Below are 26,345 nucleotides of genomic sequence, written 5' to 3' on the forward strand. Positions count from 1 at the left end.
CTGAGACGTTTTCTGCATGTACCCCTGATGCTGCTGAGCCTGACTCCTGGAATGCACTTAGCTTCAAGCTGAATGCCAAGGAAAGGGGAACTTCCTTGTGTAGTTCCTCATCTGCCCTTCTCCAAGCAAACTTGCCCTTCCTACCAGAGTCAGCAAGCTTCTGTTCACATTTTAGTATATCCAGGTAGTTGCTTTTAGCATTATGTACAAGTTTTACAGATGTTTTCTGCTGGGCGATGGTCTAGTAGCGTCTTTGCCGCGTTTGAAAACAGAATTTTATCCCCTCCTGGGACTTTGAATCTTATAGAGTCACTTGTCACCTTGATTAATCCCACAGCCTCCTAACAGGTCCCTCTTTCTACTCTTGCGCCCTAAGATCTATTCTCAACACCCCAGTCACAGGGATCCTGTTCACACGTAACAGGAACTTCCAGTGTCTCCCCATTTCACTCACAGTAAAGCCATAAATGCTTAAAATGTCCTACTCTGCCTATCTGAAACTCCTCATCCTTGGCTTCCACGTCACATACTCACTGCGCTTTGCATCTTACTTTTCTGACGGCTCATTCAACAAGTCTATGCTTCAGGCTCTGCTCCTCTAATCCTGAAAGGTGGATCCAGCCTAAAAACATGGCCCTTGGGAGTCTGGTCTTTCTTCTTTCCACTTTCTTCTACAGAGATCTCATCGACTTTCACACTTTAAACTTACATGACAGGGCAATGAATGAGGCTTCTCCTTTTCCCAGGAGAAGGAGCCCTGGAGCCAATGCTGAAGGCAAAGAGGCCTTAAGTATTCCCCACTTTATCAACGGGGCTGCAAATAGCTCTGCTGTAAGGAGAATTAAGAGCTTCTGGGCTAAGGGTATTCTTGAACTTTCTTCCCCCAAGCATCTGCCCAGATTTGAGTGAGCGCAGAGGGAAACTATAGAGCGCATTTGGTCAGGCGCTAGCTCCGTTGGCCGGAGGGAGGGGCTGATGGAACTTTCCTCCTCTGAGGATCTGCGCCCCTCCGACAGGAGGGAGCGCGCGCCGGGGAAGCGGAACCCAGCCGCGCGCGCCACTGCTTCCGGCCGGGCGCGGGGCGCGGTGCACCACCGGCTCGCCGCCCAGCCCGGCATGGAGGAGCGCGGAGGTGCCGAGCCCACGCCGGGCTGCAGCGGCCTGGGCCCAGGCGGCGTTCGCGGCGGCGGCGCCCACTCATGGGCCCCGGAGGACGCCTGGATGGGCACCCACCCTAAGGTCAGAAGGCGCGAGAGGAGCAGGGCGCCGGTCCGGGCCCCTACCCCAGGTGGAAGGCCGCGCCGCCCCTTCGGCCCTCGACTGCCTTGGGGGCCCTGGCGCCGAGTTTGCGCGCGAACCTCGCGGAGGGGGACCCGTGTGCACACCGCCTGTTGCAGCCAGTTGTTGTTTTTGTTGGTTTCAGTGAGTTGAACTATTGCTCTGACACCCCACTCCGACACACGCACACACCCAGCCAGAGTTGAACTATTGCTCGGACACCCCACCCCCGACACACACACACCCCAGCCATTCCAGGGCAAGACATTAAATCCAGCGCCTCTCAAGGCAGAGCCCAGTAATAACGTAGGGCTCCTCCTGAGAACGGTCTCATTTAATCCTTGCAGTAACCCAACAACCACAGCAAAAACAGTGTGCGAGCCTTGGATGCATAAGAAGATAAAAATTTAGGCACAGCTACGTTTGCACTTAGCATTGAGCCCAGAGTGTGCCGTTGTTGATTTTGTTGAAGTGCGAATTCCTAATTTTTCTGATATCTTTTAAAATTTGAATACTTCCCCAAAGTAAAACTGCTTAACAATAAGGGTGTATTTTTTGGTAAAGCAGCAAAGAAGATAGAGCACCTTGCTTGCTTCTGTTTGGCAAATTGCTGCCTTGGACCAGTAATGTCCCAAACAATGAACGGACAGTGAATGGAGATGGGGGTTTTGTAGGAATCTCAGAGAGGGGTCTAGTAACTTTAGTACCATTGCAGTCTTCTGCTGGGGAGCAGTATGTCATAGATAATTAATTATCTAAAAACAGTCAAGGAAAGAAACATTTTTGAAGATAGAAGTTTGAAAAGAGTTCACCCCTTTTCATGTTCTCTTTCTTGATTTTATCCTCCTCTGTCCCCTTATTCCTGGTCAAGGTGAGAAAAACAAACATGGAGATGTTACTCAGTGCCCTAAAAAGAGACAGATATCATATGTTTTCACTCATATGTGGATCTTGAGAAACTTAACAGAAGACTGTGGGGGAAGGGAAGAAGAAATATATACAGAGAGGGAGGGAGGCAAACCATAAGAAACTCTTAAATACAGAGAACAAACCGAGGGTTGGAAAGGTGGACGATAGGGGAAAATGGGTGATGGGCATTGAGAGGGCACTTGTTGGACTAAGCACTGGGTGTTGTATGTAAGCGATGAATCACGGGAATCTACCCCCAAAACCAAGAGCACACTGTATACCCTGTATGTTAGCCATTTTGACAATAAATTATATTTTTTTAAAAAAGGACAATAATCATAACACCCTTAAGAAGCATGAACCCAATAGTTCCCTGCCTGAGACTTTGAGTAACTGCCGGGCTCTGAAAACCTGTTATGTCACCAGCTTTGTGATTTTTTGAGGGGGGCCAGGGGGAAGTTTTCAAATCTCATTGTTCCTCAGTTTCCTCATCTGTAAAATGGGGATAGTAATAGTACTTACTTTAAAGGGTCATTACCGGATTAAATCAGTTAATGTAAAGCACTGAACATTTAGTAAGTACTATATAGTATATATAAAATATAGTATGCAACATCAATTTCATTATATTGGTCTCATGCTTAGAAATCCTCAGTGTTTCTTTATGGGTAAAATTCAAACTTTTGGTTTGACTCTCAAGACCCTTGCAACCTGGTCTCCAGTCACCTTTTCATTGTCCTTTTCAAACACATCTGAGGTATGAGGGGGACAACTAATAAAACCCCTGTTCTCCCGGACCTGTACACACTTAGGACAAAGCTAGTCGGAGAAAGGACTGAAAGTTTATACCCATGTGGGTCTGCCGATGCCTCACCTCTACTTTAGGCCTGCTCACCCACTGAGTCACTGGGATAGTTGGAAAACCTCAGGCTTCCCTTGCAGGCATAGCCCACTGAAGAATGCTCCCCCAGCGCTGACCAGCAAGTCTGAATGAAGCGGGAGTGGTATTTTAGCAGACTTTCTTCACAGGCAAACAGAGACCATGGAAATAGTGGCTTCCACAAACATGCTGCAACAGAAATCCTATTTAAAAAATGTTTTGGGGCGCCTGCGTGGCTCAGTTGGTTCAGCGTCTGAGTCTTGATTTTGACTCCCATGGTTCATGAGTTCAAGCTCCACATCAGGCTCTGCTCTAACAGAGTGGACCCTGCTTGGGATTCTGTCTCCCTCTCTCTCTGCCCCTCCTTCACTCACACTCACTCTCCCTCTCTCTCTCTCTCTCTCTCTCTCTCTCTCTCTTTTTCTCAAAATAAACATTTAAAGATTTTTTTTAAAGTCTCTATTCTTGGCAGATAGGTTTCTTTAGAGGCCCTTGAGTATGTGTGGCTTATTCCCACCTGTGTGTGATTATTCACACTGTTACCCTGACTTCTCTATTTCCTCAAATCATATCTGCCTTTCAGGGCCCAACTTGTATCCATCTCTGCCATGAAACATTCATGAACTGATCCACCTGAGTAGAGCTCTGACTTGTGTCATGGTTTCTTTTTTATCCTACACACTGGTTTTTCATCACTTACTGTCATGAGTTCTTATTTGCCTAACAGTTGCAAGTGTGCATGTGTTTGCCTTAACAATTTCAGGGTTTTTTGTTTTTTTTTTTTAGAGATGGGGATCAGGTATTAATTGCCTTCTAACTTGCACTATACCTAGAAGAAAGTCTTCTACTTTTTTGTATATGTGTAATGAGTGATTGATCAAGTGAAAGAAAATATTAAGACATTCTTGCCTCTCTGACAATTACATTTTCATTTCCAGTATTTAGAAATGATGGAATTAGATATAGGAGATGCCAGCCAAGTTTACATAGCATTCTTGGTTTACCTGGACCTCATGGAGAGTAAGTTATTTGTTTTATTGTTTTGTTGTTGGGCCTGTGGTGGGGGGGCTGGAGGGTTGGGTTGGGCTATGGCATTTCTTCATTCATATACTTTGGGAATTACTGGGTAACGGAAAATGCTAGAAAGTGAAGAGAAGATAATATTATGGGTGATGTTTGCTCAGCAGAGTATTAGGTGGAAGTTTAGAATTTTATCTTTTATTTTTGATTAACATTATTGTCCATTCAATGATGTACTTTCAGGTAAAAGTTGGCATGAAGTAAATTGTGTGGGCTTACCAGATCTACAGCTCATCTGCCTTGTCGGTACTGAGATAGAAGGAGAAGGATTACAGACTGTGGTGCCTACACCCATCAGTGCTTCCCTCAGCCATAACAGGTAGGCGGGTGATTTTGGTCTTTATCAGGTTGTTTCCTTTCCACCAGGAATCATTAAATTCACAATAGTAAATATTTTTAAAGGAATATAGGGTACAGAGATCATAGCTTTACTCTGGGCTATTTGAGGACTGAGTTAAATATGAACATTTAACAAGTATTTAGCACTTATTGTATGGTCAGTACTTTTTCAGAGAAGGAATATATATGTTAGAAATACTGTCCTTAAGGAAACAGAAAATGTCTTCATTCTTATAAGGAGGCAAGACCTTACAGTTGAAACACAGATATTTTAAGATATACCATAATAATTGGTATGGGTAATATTTGCTTTAGATGTTGGGGAAGAGTGTGATTAACCTGCAAGTTGAAACCAAAGAAAGTGTCATGCATTTCTGGAACCTTTTTAAAAAATCTTAGTTACACATAGTTGGAAAACATCTTTATTTCATGACACATTCTCCAAATCAACCTCCCAAAACAAAACTAGATTCTTGGCAGTATTTAGAGCTAACTTTGTGGGTCTCCTCCTTCTCTGTTTCCCAGAAAAAGGCATATGTATATATGCCTTATATAAAGGGCATGTAATCTTTTGAGGTTGACTTTATGCATTCTATATTATACTGCTGAAATTCACCCATTGTTCTGTATGTGTATTATATTCCATCGTGTGACGGTACCATAGTTTTCACATCCACCCTCCTGATGATGGAGTGTTGTAATGTTCAACTTTAGGGGATAATTTCAGACTGTTTTCCAAAGTGGTTGCCTCACTTCACTTTCTACCTGCAATGTAAACAAGATATTTTGGAGTAGTGTTGTCTCTGACATTTAGTATTGTCAGATTTTGAGATTTTTGCCAGTTGAATGAGTTATCTCTTGGTAGTGTTCATTTGCATTTTTCTGATCTCTGATAATGAACATTTATTTATATATTTATTTTTTCTTTTCTTGAGAAATTCCTGTTCATATCCTTTGCCTATTGGATTATTTGTAGTTTTCTCATTGACTTGTAGGAGTTCTTTATATATTCTTGATAATAATCATTTTGGTTGTTTCCCGGTTTTTAAATCTGTTTTCAGGTATTTTTTGATGAATAACAGTTCTTAATTTGAATATAATCATATTACATATTTTTAATAATCAATGTCTTTGTGTCTGGGTTAAGAAATATTTCCTTTCTAGACAAATATCATATGACTTCACTCATATGAGGACTTTAAGAGACAAAACAGATGAACATAAGGGAAGGGAAACAAAAATAATATAAAAACAGGGAGGGGGACAAAACATAAGAGACTCACAAATATGGAGAACAAACAGAGGGTTACTGGAGGAACTTTATTTTCACGTGGATAATCATTTTTTTCTACTTGCATTTGCTGAATAGTCCCTTCTTTCCTCATTATCTGACATATCTCCTCTGTCATTTTCCAAAGCTCCATCTGTGCAATGGCTTGTTTCTGGGCTCTCTTTATATTCCATTTGTCAATATACCTATGCTTGTGCCAGTGCCACATTTTCGTAATTTCTGCTTCAGAAGTCCTGGTATCTGGTTATCCAGTTTCCCCTTCCTGCTTTTTTCCTTTAGAAGCTGTAGCAGGCACCTTCTAACCTGGCTTCCTGTACTCCGGTAGTCACACCCTTGTGTAATTCCCTGTCCTTGAGTGTGGTCTGTGCTTATTGACTGGCTTGTAACAAATAAAATGAGACAGAAACAACGGGATGTTACTTCTAAGATGACATTACAAATGACCATGGCTTCTATCTTGGGCACTCTGTCTCTCTTTCTTGTTCTGAGGGAAGCCAGCTGTCCTGTGAACTGTCATTCAGAAAGGCTGAAAATAGAAGAGTAAAAAAATTATTGATAGAGTAAAATTCTTAAAAAAAAATTTTTTTTAATGTTTATTTTTGAGAGAGAGACAGAGTGTGAAATGGGGAGGGGCCGAGAGTGGGAGACACAAATTCAAAACAGACTTCAGCCTCTGAGCTGTTAGCATAGAGCCCATCACGGGGATGGAATCCATGAACGTGAGATCATGACCTTAAGTCGGACACTTAACCGACTGAGCCACCCAGGCACCCATCATGGAGCAAGATTCTTGAGAGATGGGAAGGGATGGATTCAAGGAAATAGTTGAGATCAATATTGAGCTAAAGGAGGAGGATCCTAGCTTCTGAGCTTGTGAGTCAGGAAGAAAGGACAAATAAAAACATAGCTATATTTGGGTAGGTGTATTAAGCGTGGAAGACGGCATAGCACCTTAAATTCCAACATGAAGGACTTTGATAAATACCTGTTTTTTCTAGTTCACTATGATCGAGGTAAAAAGAGCACTGGACTAAAACCTTAAGACCTGGGTTCTGGTCTTGGCACTGACACTTAATATTTTGTTTGATGGTTGGTGACATACCTAATTTCTCTGGGTTTCAGTTTCTTTGTCCTTTATTGAGGGGTCTAGATTATCCGTAGATAATATGTAAGATCCCTTCCAAATCAAAGCTATTATAATTGGTTATTTTTATTGTTATATTCCATAAAACTGTACTACACTAATTTTTAGATTTCTATTAGTATTTTTGTATGGCTTTGTATAATTCGTTATGAGAATTGTGTTTTGATATATCAGGCTATTCACACCCTTCTCTTAGAGGCCCTTTATTGTGAGATTTTTGTATGTGTTTGGATCACAAATAGTTGATAGAGTTGACATCAAATTTGATCACTGATACTTTGTATTTTTCACTAGCATGATTTCCAAGCCTTTCTATATCTAAAAGACTTAATAATTCATTCCTTAAAACTCCCCCTCTGTGTCTTTTAGTTATTGCAACAAATACTATATTATCTAGTATTATTGTTATATTATTTGTTTGGACAAGGAACTACCATTTTTAATTAACCTGAACTTAATCCTAAAAAATAAAATCAGTAGTCTATTTGAATCAAAATGATTTCATAAGTCTAGAGGTACAAATTTGAGTCCTATTAATTTCTAGTTCTTGCCAACTGATGATTATTGATTTTCCAGCTTTATTGCATAAAGCTTGTTTTCTTCTTAAATAGAATTAGTTGAAAGGATAACTTAGTAAGCCATTTTTACACTCTTGCATTTAATAACCCAGAGGGCTTAAGTCTTTGTATATTGGTTTTTATATAAATATTCATAGTTATATTATGCAGTAGAATAGTAATATAGAAAATAGCATAAATGAGGCTCAGCACCTATTAGATTTATTATGCCTTTTATGGCATAAAATTTTCTCAACTCAAAGTATGCAAATAACTTTTTAACAAATAAAGATTTGTGTGTGTGAATGAGAGAATGTGTGTTTGGTATGGTTCCTCGGTCTTTAGCAGAAATGATATTTTAGGTGGTAGGCATACTTTTATCTGTTTTTACTTCCATGAATGCTTTGTATATAAAATGTTATGTAGGGGCGCCTGGGTGGTGCAGTCGGTTAAGCGTCCGACTTCAGCCAGGTCACGATCTCGCGGTCCGTGAGTTCGAGCCCCGCGTCAGGCTCTGGGCTGATGGCTCAGAGCCTGGAGCCTGTTTCCGATGCTGTGTCTCCCTCTCTCTCTGCCCCTCCCCTGTTCATGCTCTGTCTCTCTCTGTCCCAAAAATAAATAAACGTTGAAAAAAAAAATTTAAAAAATATTATGTATCTAACAGTAATGCTGTAATTTCCGACATTTGTGGTTAATGTAGGAATTTTCCTTCATTAGTAACATAGAGGAGAAAATTGTTGGCTTTAAATCTTTGGCAGCCTTGCATAGGTAAGAAATTCATTGAGATATGTCCAAAAAGTATTTGGGTAGGACCTTGTGAGGGTAGCTCACCATAAAAATATATATAAGAGAGCTAACAGCTCTTACTTTTCTCAATAATAAATCACTGTGTTTATTTGTAAACATCATTATTTGTCATATAATAGGCTTTTTAGTCTTTACTTACCAAATATTTATTGAGTGTTATGTGTCAGGCAGTGATCTAAGTACTGGGGATACCATGTTAATCAAGACAACTCCCTTTTTTGGTGTAAGTGACATACAACATCATATTAGCTTTCAGAAGTACAATGTAATGATTTGGTATTTGTATATATTGTGAAATGATCACAATAAGCCTAGTCAAGATCTATCACCTTATGTAGTTTACAGAATTTGTTTTCTTGTAATGAGAACTTTTGTGATCTACTCTCTTAGCCATTTTCAAATATGCAATATAGTATTATAAACTGTGGTTGCCGTGCTATACATTATATCCCCATAATTTATTTATTTTGTCAGAACCCTGTACCTTTTGACTCCCTCAACCCATTTTGTCTACTGCCTACCCCCTGCTTCTGACAACCACCAATCTGTTCTCTGTATCTAGGGACTTTTTTTTTTTTTTTTAAGATTCCACATGTAAATGAGATCAGATGGTACTTAAGACATCTCCTTAAAAATGGTGTTCTAGCGCTAAATGTTGGCGTGGAAAATAAATTTTATTTCATTTTTTGGTAATTGTTGGATGGAATCTAATAAAAACAATTCTCTGTTCTGAGATTCCATTAAATGTGTCATTTGGGACTGTCTCAACTTAATTTATTGTTAGGTAATTGAATAACAAGGATAATGGAGTACGAGTACGGAAAAGTACTTTATAGAAGGTTGTAGCAGGATCCAGAGGAAGGACAGGAAAAACCTCCTGAAGGTGGTAAGAGGCCATGTTTTAGCAGGACAGCTACAAGTAATTAAGCATGATTGCCTGGCTGTATGCATGGTGTCTGGTTCAGAGTAGATGCTTAATAATGTTGGATAAGGTAGCTGATGAACAAATGAGTAAATAGAACTCATGAGAAAATAGGGAAGTATGGGAAATGAGGTGGAAAAGGTTACCTAGATTATGAAAGCCATCACTGATTTCAATTTTTTGCTATCAAAGTTTGTACTGTAATGAAGAGCCTCATAAGTATATCTTTGTTGTCATGTATGAGAGTTTCTCTGGTGAAAGTCTAGAGGTAGAATGGCTGGGACTTCTAGCATTTACACCTTCCCTTTTACTGGTTGTTAGTAAATTGCTCCTGCATACGCTGTATGTTAGCCAACGTGACAATAAATAATATTAAAAAAAAATAAAGTTCAAAACTACAAAAAAAGGCTATTGGTTTATAGTCTCATAATATGTAAGTTTTCATGAGTAGGAGAAGACATTTACTGACACATAACTGACAAATTCATAGTATATGAATAACTTATGTGACTCCAGGAAAAACAACGCAACAAAAAACATGGACAGAAACAGACAAGTCACAGAAAAGGAACTCAAATGGCTCAACTCCATTTGTAGCCAGGGAAAGAGAAACCTAAAATGTGCTCATTGGAGGTTTGTCTTAACTATGCAGAAGCTTTTCAGACAGTGCACATTGTTACTGTTTGACAAAAAAGAAGGTATTAACTTATGGGGGAGTCTTTGAATAGGGCTACAGCTAGCTCAGAGAGTGCCTTTGAATTAGAGATACTCCTCCTGGACTGACAAAAGTGTCTTCACCAGGACTTAAGGCTTGGCAAGCAGCATAAGCCGGATTTCAGACCTGCTTGCATCAGGCATTCTTGGGCAAGGCACAATCTGTGCAATGTACATGAGTCCCTGACCCTGAAGCATGTCTGTTGAGTCCTAGGTTCCACAAAGAACACTGTAAAACTTGCTGCCAGATGGATGGTGTCACTGAAGGGCTTTAAGCAGGGGGAGTGATACTGTAGATTATAACTTGTGGTTGTAAAAGTATTTTGCATTGTAAACATTACAATACTTCAAAGTATATTCCTAAGTATACTCTCATTTCATCAGTATTAAAATTCTAAATAGTATATAGAGAACGTATTTTATCCCAATTTCACATATAAAAAGCTGAGGTTAAAAATGTATCTTTATTTATACTCTGCTGTTTCCAAAAGATAATGAAGGATTAAGTGAGTTGAACCAAGGTTTCATAGTAGGCAGCGAAGTCTCATAGCTATTAGAGTTCTTTCTATTTTATTGTTTTTTTTTTTATTGAAGTATAGTACATATAGTATTATGTTAGTATAACGTAGTGATTTGACAGTTATATACATTATAAGATGTTCACCATGGTAAGTGTAGTTACCATGTGTCACCATACAAAGTTATATAATTATTGACTGTATTCTTGATGTTACACTTTTCATCTTCATGGATTATTTATTTTATTACTGGAAGTTTGTAATCCCTTTCACCTATTTTGCCTACCCTCCACCCATTTCTCTCTGGCAACCACCAGTTTGTTCTCTACTTATGAGTCTATTTCTGGGTTTATGTCTGTTTGTTGTTTTGTTTTTTAGATTCTACATTTAAGTGAATTCATGTGGTTTTTATCTTTTTCTGACTTGCTTCATTTAGCATAATATTTTCTGGGTTCATCCATGTTGTTGTGAATGCCAATATTTCATTCTTTTTTTTATGGCTGAGTAATGTTCCATCATTTATATTACATATATATGATGTATGTATACACACACACACACACACACACACACACACACACACACACACACATCTTTACCCATTCAGCTATTGATGGACACTTGGGTTACCCCATCTCTTGGCTATTGTAAATAATGCTGCAGTAAACCTAGGGGTGCATATATCTTTTTGAATTAGTATTTTCATTTTCTTTGGGTAAATACCCAGTAGTGGAATTACTGGGTCATATGGTATTTATTTTTAATTTTTTGAGGAACCTCCATACTGTCTTCCATACTGTTTGCACCAGTTTACATTCCCACCAACAGTGCACAAGTGTTCCCTTTCCTCCATATCCCTGCCAACACATTGTTTCTTGTCTTAAATCTTTGTTGTAAAATAAAACCAGATACAGAAAACTGCACAATAAAAATGTATAGATTGAGTTATATAGCAAACATCTTGAATCCTTGTAACTACCATCAAGCAAAGAAATAGAACTCTTTTCAGCTATCCCCAAACCCCTTCCATGTGCTTTGTTCCAAGCATAACCCTCTCCTTCCCACAAAAGTAGCTGTTATTCATAGTTTTATAGTAATAATTTCCTTGTGTTTCCCTGTAGTATAGTTGTGCCTTTTTTTAAGTCAATCTTACTGAGGTAAAATTTATATATTGTAAAAATCACTCATTTTAGGGAAATAGACCTGTGAGTTTTTAATGAATGTATAGTCATGTAACCAATACACAATTCTCCCCAAACTTCCCTCATGTTCCTCTGTCATCAATCCCTATGGTTTTGTCTTTTCCAGAATGTCATATCAATGGAATCATAACCTTTGTGTCATGCGTCCGTCCCTTAGCATAATGCTTTGGAGATTCTTCCATGCTGTTGCCTAAAGTAGTGTGCCCCTTTTTATTGCTGAGTAGTGTTCCATTATGTGGATGCACCACCATTTGTTTATCCAGGTGCCAGTTGTTGGGCATTTGGATTGTTTCTAGTTTGGGGCTTTTATGGATGAAAACACTGTACATATTCTCATATAGGTCTTTGTGTAGACATATGCTTTCAGTTTTCTGGAGTAAACATTTAGGCATTGAATTACTAACTAGTTCATATGGTAAATATATTTTTAATTTTATGAGAAACTGCCAAACTATTTTCCAAAGTGACTGTGTTACTTTCTATACTCACCAGCAAAGTATAAAAGTTCCAGTTGGGTGATCATTTTGGATGATCAGTTTATTTAGTTTTAACCATTTGGATGATCAGTTTATTTAACTTTAGCCATTCAATTAAGTAGTGATATCTCATTGTGGCTTTAAATTTGTATTTCCCTAATGACTAACGATGCTGAGCATCTTTTCATGTACATATTTGCCACCCCTACCTCTTCTTTGTCAAGTATCAGCTCAAATCTATTGCTTAAATTTTAAAGGTTGTATTGTGTTCTTCATAAATTGTAAGAGTTCTTTATGTGTTCTAGATGCAATTCTTTTATCAAATATTTTTTTGAAAATATTTTCTTTTAGTCTATGACTTTTACTAATTTCTTTAGAGGAACAGAGGTTTTAATTTTGATTGATGTTCAATTTAATCTTTTTCTTTTACAGTTTGTCATTTTTGGGTTCTGTGTAAGAAGTGTGTGCTTATTAACCCACAGTCATAAAATTTTCAATTATGTTTTCTTTTGAAATTTTACAGTTTTAGTTTTTACTTTTAGGTCCATGGTTAATTTTGAGTTGAATTTTATATGTGGTGTGAGCTAAGAGTCAAGATTCTTTTTTTCTTTTTTTGTTTTTGCAAATGCATGTCCTGTTGTTCAGTGTGATTTAATTACTGTGACACCTGTGTTGAAACTCAGTTGACCGTGTGTGTGCTTCTCTTTCTGGACTCTCTAGTCTGTGCTATGCTCTGTGTGTCTGTCCTTATGTCAGTGTCACACTGTCTTGATTACTGTAGCTTTATAGGAAGACTTGAAATCAGGTAGTGTAAGTCTTTCAACTTTGTTCTTTTTCAAAGTTGGGTTTTTTTTTTTTTTTTTTTTTTTTTTTTTTTTAATATTGGTTTTTTTTTTTTTTTTTTTTTTTTTTTGCTATACTAGTCCTTTTATTTTCCATATGAAATTTAAAATCAACTTTATCTCTGCAAATAAATTTGTAGAGTTCTTTGTGAATTTTGCCCATTAAATTTTTTTGTCGTATCTTATAAATCTCCATTAATCTGCAGTAGAGATTGGCACACTTTTTCCATAAAGCTCTGGATAGCAAAGGCTGTTTGTTTCACAGGCTCTTTTGTCTCTGTCACAACTAATCAGCTCTGCCATGTTAGTGTGAAAGCAGCCATGGACAATACATAAACAAGTGGGTGTGGCCGTGTTCTTATATAACTTTATTTACAAAAACAGAAGTTCAGATTTGGCTCACAGACCAGTAGCTTACTAGCCCTGATGTATTGGTTCTGCCTCTATCCCTTTCTTTTCTTAGCAATTTTCCTGTTAAAGAATCTGGGCAGTTGGACCTGTGTACTTTCCCATAGTCTGGGTTTGCTAATTGCTCACTCATGGTGCATTGCAACGTTTCCCTGTCCTCTGTGTTTGCTGCAAAGTGGCAGCTGCAACCAGAGGGTTTATAGATTTAATTTGATCACATTAGTAAGACTATAGCTGGTGGTCTGTTCTTTCATTGGTAGGCATATAATGTCTGGTTACGTCTCTGTGTGATCTTAGTAACTATTGATACTTAGTGCTTAGCTTTTGCTGGTGGTTTTAACCTTTGTTATTATAGTTGTTTTGACTCACTATTCCAGTTCACTTTTGTTGGATTGCTGCATAGACACATAGTATTAGTATTATAGGCTTTGGTCCTGTATTGTTCCCAGGACTTCTTTTTTTTTTTTTTTTTTTTCAACGTTTATTTATTTTTTGGGACAGAGAGAGACAGAGCATGAACGGGGGAGGGGCAGAGAGAGAGGGAGACACAGAATCGGAAACAGGCTCCAGGCTCTGAGCCATCAGCCCAGAGCCTGACGCGGGGCTCGAACTCACGGACCGCGAGATCGTGACCTGGCTGAAGTCGGATGCTTAACCGACTGCGCCACCCAGGTGCCCCTGTTCCCAGGACTTCTTGATGCTGACTTCTCTCTTTGACTCTCACTTAGGAAAGCATGGTGGAATGTAAATGGATGAGAATGATGATTATTTAATTTTATATTGAATCATAACCTGCCAACTTTGGTACTTTATTGTTAGAAACAAATTACTTGTCACACATTGCACAATCAACCTGAGCACACCCAATTGTAAATCACTATCCTAAACTATGCTGCTTAGCTGCTTGATTGATGGTATGCATGCATGCATGCATGTGTGTGTATGTGTGCATGCTCTGTATCCCTCAAAAACATTAAATCACATTTTTATTACTAGGGAATCTGGGTAGTATACAAAGCATGAGAGCCAGAGGAGTTAGTAATTTGCTGGAGGTGTAAGCCCATGCTGTCTACAAATGACATATAGCATAGAAGGCATGATAAGCTGTCTCCTTTATTTACATCCTAAATTTTGGAGTCTGTTGTTTGTAAAACTGGCCCAAAGTCTATCATTTACATAGGTAACGACAACTTAGTTATAAAGCATTTCCCCAGTGATGATAATGAACAATCTCACTGTATCTCTTAAAATCACTTCAGTAGGTACTTTGCTCCCTAACCACTGAGTGCAGAGTAGCATGGGTATTTGCATAGCTTATTCTTTCCATTATTTATTTTTGGTGTATATATATATTTACTGACACCTTAAAAGTTAACAGTTCTAGTCAATATCTAATGTTTTATCTGTGTGAATTTATAAGAATGCCTGAACAGTTTTTTTTATCCATTTCCTAATTGTTTTCCCAGGCTTTGGACATGATTTAATTTACACAGTTTCTTGCAAGAGTGAATGTGTATTTGAGTGGAAGTGGGTAAATGCATTACTTTGAGCAAAAGTACACTTTGCGACCTGTAATTTCTGTAAAGCAGTTATATATGATATATGTCTATAGTTAAAACACTTTGATGTATATTTCAAGTCTCAGAAGGTCTTGTGTATAATAGTCCCTTGTGAAAATATTGATTCAATACTAATTGCTGATCTCCAGTGGGGAAGTAGAATTGGTAAAGTGCCCGCATCCGACTATGTAGTGGGAAAATTATGCTGATGGAGTAGGAGGTTGTTTGTGTCTCTTTCAGGAAAGGACACATCTCCTTTTTCTCTCATCTAAAAATACCTCTTAAAGCTACTGTAGAATGATTTTTAGCTTACATTTTAAAATACTATATTAAGTTATATATTTGGATGGTATATGCAAATGGGAAGTACTCCACGTTATTTCTTACTAAAGTGAATCTAGGAATCCATGTAGCAAGATTGGTAAATGACAGCAAATGTTCTGAGTAGAGTTTCCACAGACTCAGCAATGGTATAAAATCATATTAATGAATTCACTGAGGTCAAAGAGATCTGATGAATTTAAAGATGAGGTAACCAGAGGAATCCTAATGAAAGCCAGAGACCTTTTTCAGTGCTATGGTAGCAAATGAAGTCGAATAGTTTGATTAGCTTCTCTTTGGCCACTGATATTTGTTGAATGTTCCTAAATGGGAGAAGTATATTATAACAAAGTTAGGACAATGGTATGACAGGTTTCTGTAGTAGTATTATAGGTAGCTGTAAATGTGAAACTAGCTTTTCTTTTTTAAATGTTTATTTATTTTTGAGCAAGAGAGACAGAGCACGAGCAGAGGAGGGGCAGAGAGAGAGGGGGACACAGAATCCAAAACTGGCTCCAGGCTCTGAGCTGTCAGCACAGAGCCCGGCGCAGGGCTCGAACCCGTGAACTCTGGGATCATGACCTGAGCCAAAGTCAGACACTTAACTGACTAAACCACCCAGGTGCCCCAGTGTGAAAGTATCTTGATTAATTTACACCAGGACACATAGCAAATTATGAGGAAAAATTTTTTTTCAAGTTTTTTTTTTTTTTTTTTTTTTTTTAAGTAAGCTCTATATCCAGTGTGGGGCTTGAACTCACAACCCCACGTGCTCTACTGACTGAGCCAGCCACGTGCCTGTTTTTTTTGTTTTTGAACTATGAGTTTTCTTTTCTGAGAGAGCCTGTGTCATCTCCCAGTTTCAATGTCGATTTAGTTTCTTCAGTAAAATATGAGACATGTGCTGAAAACTGAAACCACAGTTGCCATATTTTATGCTTATCTGTGTTTATGGATATTATAAGTTTAAAAAAAAGCTGAGTGAAGTATTTTGTGCAATTATAAAAACCAAGGATAGTTAAGATACTGTTTTTTGAAACGATCTGTAGATTTCTTATATTACAAAGAATTGTAATTCCTTGCTTAGTAATATGAATTAATCATTCATCCTTTTGAAACCTGACTAAATTATAAACGGTCCTCTCCTCTTGGTCCAGAGGATAGTGGATAGCTCGTGTGAGGATAGATTTTCCAGCGGCCATTTCATCCCTCCACTCCCACAAATTAGTGGCATTTATTTTGATTTATGGTGATTGATAACCTCTCTAAAATGGGTACCGTCAGCCATTTTATCTGAGAGAAAATGTTTCTGAATGTTCTCTTTCTTAGTACCTTCCAATCTGAATATTACTCTAGAAACTTAGAAAAAGGTTCAACATTCCATATACCAAATTGGGCATCTGCTAGTTCAGCAGCTGTAAGGCTAACAGTCTAAGAACTGTAGTCATTTGGTTTCATCAACACTCTTCCATCAAGATCCTTGATCCTGGTACAGTTAAGGGAATTTATGTGGTAAGAGAGGTGAAAACAATTCATTACACATAGAAATGAGTGTCAGAGCCAAAATTAGGATTTGTAGTCTGTGATTTTTTTAAATTTGATGCTCAGCTTACTAAGCCCTATCAACCTGTTTAGTACAACATTATTTTCTTTTTAAAAATATTTTTAAAAAAATCTTTATTTTTGAGAGAGAGAGAAAGAGAGAGAGAGAGATTGTGAGAGGGAGAGGGCAGAGAGAGAGAGGGAAACACAGAATCTGAAGCAGGCGCCAGGCTTGAGCTGTGAGCACAGAGCCCAATGCGGGGCTTGAACTCACGAGCCATGAGATCATGACCTGAGCCAAAGTGGGACCCTCAACCAGCTGAGCCACCCGGGGGCCCCTACATTGTTTTCAAAAGAATGCACTCACCTTTCTTCCAACATTGAATCAAAAAAGCTGCAGTTCTTTTTTCTCTGTTAGAATTGATACAGCTTTTAAATAATTCTGTTTAAAAACTATTGATAGTAATTTTCCCTTTTTAAAGAACATGATTACTTTAGAAATATTAGCTGTTTATGTGTTTTCACAGCAGTAACCCAGATAATAAAAATGGACCAAACATTTATATTTAAATATGTTATGTCAGTGTTTTTATTGGGAGAAGAAAAAGAACCCATATTTTAAAACACTGAGATGTGTAGGGAAAAATTAATATTTTATTTATTGTTCTTTTACCAAAATAATGTACCTTTTAGTAACAATGTTAAAAATGTATATAATTATAGTTTTATTTAACATTAAGTATAATGAACATAAATGTAATTATAGACTAGAGCAAAGTAGAAGCAGGTTTTGCCTTTAGAGGTACTTAAAAAGGCAGTATTTTCTAGGTTTTCTATTCATTTACCGGGTGCCTGTTATGTATTGGACGTAAGGGGTACAAAATATCACAGACCTTGCCCTCATAATGCTCACAGTCTAGAGCTGAGACGGACAGGCATTTATATCCAGTGTGAGAGATGTAATGAGAGGTGTGTACACGGCACTGAGGAAGACTGCAGAGGGAGAAGATCCAGCCTCGGCTGGTGGTGTGGGAGGTGGGGGAGTCTGAGAACGTTCTTGCAAGACCAGTTGTTTGAAATATGTGTAGGCGTGTCATATGGAATGGGGATAGGAGTGCAAGTTCCTGGCAGAAGTAACATCATGAGCCAGGTATTGAAGACCGAGAGCCTGAAAATTGCAAATGGTTTATTATGACAGAGTATTAGTAACGGCAGAAGGAGTACCTGTCTGCAACTGGTGAGAAAGCCCTAGAACAAGGGTGTGCGTGCGTGTGTATTTGTGTGTGTGTGTGTGTGATGTGAGAGAGATGAGGGTTGGAAGAATGAGGAAGAAGTGGGGGGGAAGGAGAGACAGACAGAATATGAGAAAAGTAACCACCCTCCAGGTAAGCAGTAGTAGATCAAGGGAGGCAGAATGGAATCCAAAGACAAGAGAAAGTTAGAGCAGAGGTTTTGCCTCTTTGAGGCCTTTGAGAGACACAGGTATATCCTGACACAAAGGTGGGAAATTATTTGAATGAGAATATTAGGAATTGTAATGTTTGTTTGCATTCTCTCTAAAGACTCCAATTAAAATACACACATCTGAAGAGATAGGAAATGATTGGCTATTAGTGCAGAGTATAACTTGGGGATTTGAGGAGGTTAATAACTCTCCATCACTTGCCATTTCTTTGCCTCCTGTGCTGAACTTTTTCAGGTTTCTAGCCTCTACATGTTAAAATGCTCTAAGGCTTAGATCTCTGAGCTTTTCTCTTCCTCATACTCACTCCTTAGAAAACGTCATCTGGTTCCAGTTCTATTTTTTTTTTTATTTTTATTTTTTCAACGTTTATTTATTTTTGGGACAGAGAGAGACAGAGCATGAACGGGGGAGGGGCAGAGAGAGAGGGAGACACAGAATCGGAAACAGGCTCCAGGCTCTGAGCCATCAGCCCAGAGCCTGACGCAGGGCTCGAACTCACGGACCGCGAGATCGTGACCTGGCTGAAGTCGGACGCTTAACCGACTGCGCCACCCAGGCACCCCTGGTTCCAGTTTTAAATATCATTGATATACTCAGGACCCCCAAATTTATGTCTCCAATTCAAACTCTCCATGTTTGACTGCCTTTTTGATATCACCACTGAGATCTAAAAGGTACCTCAAATAACATGTCCAGAAAGAACTAAATTTGTCACCTAGACTTGTCCTGCAGTTTTCCCCAAGTCTGTCAATGGCAACTCTATTCATTCTGAAGCTCAGGCCAAAACCCTTGGAGCTATTCTCTGTATAGATAGACTTTAGTTTTGAGAATAATTTTAGATTTACAGAACAATTGAACAGATAGTACAGAGGTTTCCCATATAAGCCCCAGCCCAACGCAGTGTTTATTAGTGTTATTTTTAACATCTTGCATTAGTGTGGTGCATTTGTTATAATTAATGAACCCATATTGATACATTATTTTAACTAAATCCCATGGTTTACATTAGGGTTTACTCTTTATTGAACACTTCTATTGATTTTGACACATTCATAGTGCCATGTGTCCACCATTACATGCAGAGTAGTTTCACCACCCTAAAAATCCCCTATGTTCCATGTATTCATCCCTTACCCTACCCTGAACCCCTGGCAGCCCCTGAACTTTTAATTTTCTCTATAGTTTTGCCTTTCCCAGGATGCTGTATAGGTGAAATTACACAGTATGTAGCCTTTTCCTATTGGCTTCTTTCACTTAGCAATATGCATCCTTGCCACCATGGCATTTTCTGTGTTTTGAGTTTTAGCTATGCTCATAGGTGCATAAGTAGTATCTTGTGTTTTTAAATTTGCAGTTTCCCAATGACATATGATGTTGAGCATCTTTCATATGTTTATGTGCCACCTGTGTATCTTTTTTGGTGAAATGCCTGTTTAGATCTTTTGCCCACTTTTTTTATTTGGTCTGGTTGTTTTTCTTTTTGTTGAGTTTTAAGGGTTTATGTATTTTGGAAACGAGTTCTTTTGTCAAACACATGTTTTGCAAATATTTTCTCCCACCGTGTGCTTGTTTTTTCATTTTTTTAATAGTGTCTTTTGCATAACAGAAGTTTTAAATTTTAACAGAGCCCAACTAAGTAATTTTTTCTTTTGTGGGTCACACTTTTGGTGTTGTATCTAAAAACTCATCACCAGGGGCTCAGTTGGTATGGGTGGTTCAGTTGGTTGAGTGTCCGACTCTTAATTTTGGCTCAGGTCATGATCTCATGGTTCGTGAGTTCAAGCCCCACTAATGGTGCAGAGCCTGCTTGGGATTCTGTTTCCCTCTCTCTCTGCCCCTCCCCTTCGTGTTCTCTATCTGTCTCTCAAAATAAATAAAAATAAAATTTAAAATAAAATTTTAAAAAACTCATTGCAAATTCCAAGGTCACTTAGATTCCCTCTTATATTGTCTTCTACAAGTTTTATGATTTAGTGTTCTATATTTAGATCTATGATCATCTTTGAGTTAATTTTGGTGAAAAGTGTAAGGAGCGTATCTAGATTCATTTTCTTTCTATGTTGATAGTCAGTTGTTCCAGCACCATTTGTTGAAAAGACCGTTCTTTCTCTATTGACTTGCTTTTTGCTTCTTTGTCAAAGATCAGTTGACTGGATTTTTGTGGGTCAGTTCTGGGCTCTTTATTCTAGTCCATTAACCTATTTGTCTATTCCTTCACCTATACAACATGGTCTTAATTTACTATAGCTTTATAAGTCTTGAAGTTGGATAAGTCAGTCCTCTCACTTTGATCTTCTTCAGTCTTATGTTATTCTAGGTCTTTTGCCTTTCCATATAAACTTTAGAAACAGTTTGTCCATATCCACAAAATAATTTGTTAAAGCTTTGTTTGGGCTTGAGATCTGTAGCTCTCTTTGGGAAGAATTGGCATGTTAACAATATTGAGCCTTCCTATCCAGGAACATAGACTGTCTATTTATTTAGATTTCCTTTGATTTCTTTCATCAGAGTTTTATAGTTTTCCTTATATAGATCCTGTACATATTTTTGTTAGGTTTATGCCTATTTTATGCAAGTATAAATGATGTTGTCTTTTTTATTTCAGATTATAGTTGTTCATTGCTGGTATATAAGAAAGCACTTACTTGACTTTTCTATATTAACTTTGTATCCTGTAACCTTGCTATAATCTCTTACTAGTTTTAGTCCACCTAATTCCCATACCCCAAATTAATACATCAACAAATTCTGGCAGTTCTGTCTTAAAAGTATATTCCAAATCTGTCATTTCTCCCCACTTGTGCTACACTGTCCTTACTCTGGTGTAATCTACTATCACCCGCTCTACAATTGCAGCCGATAAAGTAGTCCTCCTTTAGAACACTTACCACATTTATTGCTACTCAATATATTATATATTTGGTAGTCTTTGATTGTTTCCTATCTTCCTTCCTCCACTAGAAAATAACATCCATGAAAGCAGGAACTTTGCTCTTTTTGTTGCTATTGCCCCAGTGTCTAGGTAGTACTTGGTCTTAATTATTTGTTGAATGCGTGAGTGAATGAATGAATGAATAAATGAACTCTCAGACTACTCAGTTCCTGCAGCAGAGACTTGCTAAGTAACATTATAAAGAACATAAAGATACGCTACAAGCGACCTTCCAAGAGTTTCCAAAGAAAATTAGAATGTCTGAAAAATCCATCCATTTGCAAGGTTTATCACTGTTTCCCACACTTTATACTGTAACTATAATATGCATCTGCAAATAGAGAGCACTCACAGGTCTGAAGAGGCACTCAGCCAGTGCTATGAATAGATTCCTTACTTCTTAGTTAAATTCTTTTTCATTTATATCCTCATTGCGCACCAACCACCTTTCAACCCTTCTTTTTCCTTAGTGTCTTGAGGAAAGGACTTACATTAATGGTGGAGTAAAAGGTTACTAAAAATAATTGAGTTCCTTTTTTAGGATGTTTGAAAAGATGTTCTTAGTTATAAGATTTAATCCTAAAGTGCTACATATGTCACTGAAGGATACTCCATTATTTCCCTGTAATAAAAAAATATTTCTTCTCTCCAAAAGTATATACTTTATTACAAATGCATTTAATGACCATTATTTTATTTGAGGCCTGAAGTCTAATAACTGATAAAACAATTTCTGTCATTTGGTTCCCTGCATATCAAAATGTGTGTCCTCATACTGCCTCTGCTGGAAATCTGTTGCTGGAAACCCCCAATTCCAGCAGTGTCTTTCAACTGACACAGCATTTTTTCTCTTAGCCTCAAAAAAAAAAAAAAAAAAAAAGAGCTTGAAGTTTATTTTAGCAGAATGGCTTCCCACTGGGGTGAATGGCCACACAGGAACTTAATTATTCAATAATCCAACCTTGGGACTTAAGCTGCCTTGATTTTTTTTTTTCTTTTAAACTAAGAAGACATTGGCATCATTCCCAAGGAAGTGGTCTGTTATCCTTGAAACTTTTCATCAAGGTCGAGCCTGTGAATGAATAAGGCTTCTTTGGTACCCTTGGGCACCAATTTAATTTTGTATTGTGTTTCAGAGTTGCATTATGACGTGTTGTTCCAATAACAAGGCAGATCAAGGAGTATGGCTTGATACAGTTATAGTATGTACCAGTTTGGCCACCTTGAAGAGGACAGGACACACTGCTTTCTGTGGATTGAAATTAATAATAATTTTAACCTGTTATACATTCTATTTTACAACATTTGAGCTAAAAAACGTTTTCAACTTGTTTGTCCTACGTACAGATCTTCAGAGATCACTCAGTCTCTGTTAGGGAATCGTCACAGAAAAATGAATGCTAAGATTTACAGAAGGCATTTACATACCTTGGAGGAAGGGCAGTAGCCAGATAACGTTACTTATGTGTTTGCCTCAGACTTTTTCAAGTGAGCTCTTATGAAACTGCAGAATTACTCTGTGTCCAGTATGTTTAGCTCTTCTCTGAAGTTATGAGAAGGAAAACCTGTCATAAACCTCAGCTTCTGTTACTGCTGATCAACAACTGTCATTATTACTTATTTCTTTCTTTAGGTTTTTCCTTTGAAATACAGTGAACTTGAGACCGGGAACTTCTTATTATGAATGCATAGGTTATGTTTTTCATATGTGGATTTCTATGAAATAAGAACTATAAATAATTTTCTTTTTTTTTTTAATTTTTTTTTCAACATGTATTTATTTTTGGGACAGACAGAGACAGAGCATGAACGGGGGAGGGGCAGAGAGAGAGGGAGACACAGAATCGGAAACAGGCTCCAGGCTCTGAGCCATCAGCCCAGAGCCTGACGCGGGGCTCAGACTCACGGACCGTGAGATCGTGACCTGGCTGAAGTCGGACGCTCAACCGACTGCGCCACCCAGGCGCCCCTATAAATAATTTTCTTATCTAAATTATTTTAGATTTGTGTGATGACACATCTCCCCAATATATTTCCAAAGAACTGAGCTTTAAAAATTTTCACGTATAGGAAACTTTGTTCTGAGCTTTCTGAGTTAAGAATTCAAGCTGCAAACTTGTTAGAAGTCAAGTGAGATTATAGTATTTTAGTGCAGCTTCATTGTTCTCAGCATCTTTACAACTGTGTGTGATTTTTAAAGTAGAATTTTGGAACCTTTTGTTATATTGTTGCTGTTAGATTGAGAGAGTGCAGTCTGTTGACTTAAAGGCAAAGTAACATTTTTAGAAGTTTATCAGGGTCCCATAAAGGAGACAAACAATGAAGATCTCCAGTAGGGAAAAATGATAGCGTCGCTTTGATGGCGTTGCTTTAAACATTTGCTAAAAACAGACCAGAAGAGATCCTGAACAAGAATCTTTGTAAGACTTCCCTTCAATGCTTTTAGTTTTATTCTGTTACTACTGAGAAAACTCACTGGCAGTTTTCCCCCAACACACAAACAAGTAGGATAAACAGAGCTCTGAGATGGGAACTTCCATTTCATTTTTGACAGTGATTTCCCTCAACTCTGAAGACAAAACCCCTTTTACAACTCTGAGCTAATTTTCACATGTTAGGTTTCCCACATAGGTGTTTTGAGTAAATTTGAAAATGTTTTGCTGTTTATATTAAAGAACTCGGAAACAAATATGAATGAGATGGAAATTTCTATCCTAAAGTTTAGTATATGGGCTAGAATTCGCAAACAGTTTGCCTTAGGAAAAAGCCACACGCATACATGCACGTGCACATGTACATGCACACACATATATGTTTCTGATTCAAACGATACCATATCTTAAGAAATGGAAACTATGTAAAAATTGCCTTAATAGGTTGTTTTTTTTTCCCCCTTCCATCTGTGTCCCATCCTTGTCATACTCTGCCAATTAGGGATATTTAAAGAAAATTAATTTTTTTGGTTTGTATTTTAATTCCAGTTAGTTAACATATACTAGTTTCAGGTATAAATATAGTGATTTAACACTTCCATATATCTCCCAGTGCTCATCACAAGTGCACTCCTTACTCCCCGCCACCTATTTAACCCATCCCCCTACTCTCCTTCCCTCTTGTAACCACCAGTTTGTTCTCTATAGTTAAGAGTCTGTTTCTTGGTTGGTTTTCTCTCTCTCTCTCTCTCTCTCTCTCTCTCTTTTTTTCTTTTGCTTGTTTGTTTTGTTTCTTAAATTCCCCAAGTAAGTGGTATCATATGGTATTTGCCTTCTCTGACTTATTTTGCTTAGTATTATACTCTCTAGATCCATCCATGTATTGCAAGTGGCAAGATTTCATTCTTTTTTATGGCTGAATATTATTTCACTGTATATATATATACATATATATATATATATATATACACCAAATCATCTATTCGTCAGTCAGTGGACATGTCAGCTGCTTCATATCTTGGCTATTATAAATAATGCTATGATAAACATAGTGGTGCATGCATCCTTTTAAGTTAGTGTCTTTGTATTCTTTGGGTAAACACCCAGTTGTATGATTGCTGGTTCATAAGATAGTTCTATTTTTAACTCTTTGAAGATCCTCCATACTATATTCTTCAGTGGCTGCGCCAGTTAGCATTCCCAACAACAGTGCGAGAGTGTTCTTTTTTCTCCACATCCTTGCCAATACCTGTTGTTTCTTGTGTTGTTTCAAGGTACCCGCATGGTCTTGTTCTGGTGGAGGTCCTCTTCCTGTTTCAAAGCCAGCATCTTCTCACTGTGTCCTCACATGGTGAGGGGCAAGGGATCTTCATGGGGTCTCTTTTACAAGGCACTAATTCCTTTATGAGGGCTCTACCCTCGTGACTTGGCCTCCCAAAGGTCCCACCTCCTAATATCATCATCATTGGGGTTAGGATTTCAGCATAGGAAATTTGGGGGACACATTTAGAATCTAGCAGTATAGAAGAAGTAGCTGAAACGTTTCCAAAATTGGTGAAGATCCTTTGCCCCTTGTTCCAGGACAAGACCATGCTGGTACCTTGATCTTGGGCTTTCTAGCCTCCAGAACTATGAGAAATAAATTTCTGTTGTTTATAAGCTACCTAATGTTGATACTTTGTTATAGCAGCTTGAACGGATTAAGGCATATGCCATTCTCTTTCCTTCTGTAATTCTATTTACACATATGTTAGACTGATACTGTACCAAAGTCCTCTCATGTATTTTTTTAATTCTTATTTCTCTTTGTACTTTAATTCAGTTTCTTGTGACCTGTTTTCAGCTTTACTAAATCCTTTAGTTAGCCGTATGTCGTCTACCACTAAGCCTAGTTGATACTTTGAAAAAACATATATATTTTAATTTTAGAATGTCTATTTTCTTCAGAATTTTCATTTTTCTACTTAAATTTTTTTATCTTACCCATTTTGTTGGTGTTTTTCCCTCAATAGTGTAACATTTTTATAATGGTTATTTTAAGAGTCTTTAGTTATTCCTTCCAACCAACATCTGAGTTTTTCAACAACCTTAGTTTTCTGAAGGTCTTCTTATATTGACTTTTTGCGCTTGATTATTAGATACATTGGTTTTTTTTTAATTAAAATTTTTTTTTAATGTTTATTTATTTTGGGGGGAGAGAGAGAGAGACAGAGTGCAAGCATGGGAGGGGCAAAGAGAGGGACACAGAATCAGAAGCAGGCTCCAAGCTCTGAGCTGTCAGCACAGAGCTCGATGTGGAGCTCAGACTCACAGATCATGAGATCATGGCCTGAGCTGAAGTCGGACACTTAACTGACTGAGCCACCCAGGCACCCCTATTAGATACATTTTCTTGCTTCTTCACATAGCTTAGAATTGTTCACTGTGTCTGGACATTGTGTATAAATAAGAGACCCATGGGGCGTCTGGGTGGCGCAGTCGGTTGAGCGTCCGACTTCAGCCAGGTCACGATCTCGCGGTCGGTGAGTTCGAGCCCCGCGTCGGGCTCTGGGCTGATGGCTCGGAGCCTGGAGCCTGTTTCCGATTCTGTGTCTCCCTCTCTCTCTGCCCCTCCCCTGTTCATGCTCTGTCTCTCTCTGTCCCAAAAATAAATAAAAAACGTTGAAAAAAAAATTAAAAATAAATAAATAAATAAATAAATAAATAAATAAATAAATAAATAAATAA

The 26,345-nt window shown here is 38.0% G+C and overlaps 1 protein-coding gene across 4 annotated transcripts in view; it reads left to right on the plus strand.

Annotated features, from left to right (window-relative positions):
- The first annotated feature begins 1,067 nt into the window (after positions 1 to 1,067).
- TSEN15 (tRNA splicing endonuclease subunit 15) overlaps positions 1,068 to 26,345 on the plus strand; it is a 98,314-nt gene continuing 73,036 nt past the window's right edge. For 3 of the 4 annotated variants that reach the window (XR_005781787.1, XR_005781789.1, XR_005781788.1), the window contains exons 1-3: positions 1,068 to 1,239; positions 4,006 to 4,087; positions 4,331 to 4,466. Coding sequence is in view for 1 of the 4 variants with exons in the window: in XM_040446571.1 (XP_040302505.1) it covers positions 1,117 to 1,239; positions 4,006 to 4,087; positions 4,331 to 4,466 (341 nt within the window). In the remaining 3 variants the exon portion in view is untranslated. The remainder of the gene's footprint in view (positions 1,240 to 4,005; positions 4,088 to 4,330; positions 4,467 to 26,345) is intronic. The other variant, XM_040446571.1, reaches the window with a different exon arrangement.

The sequence above is a fragment of the Herpailurus yagouaroundi genome, unplaced genomic scaffold (genome assembly GCF_014898765.1).
Source record: "Herpailurus yagouaroundi ecotype Mexico unplaced genomic scaffold, PumYag 195, whole genome shotgun sequence".
Taxonomy (NCBI): Eukaryota; Metazoa; Chordata; class Mammalia; order Carnivora; family Felidae; genus Herpailurus; species Herpailurus yagouaroundi.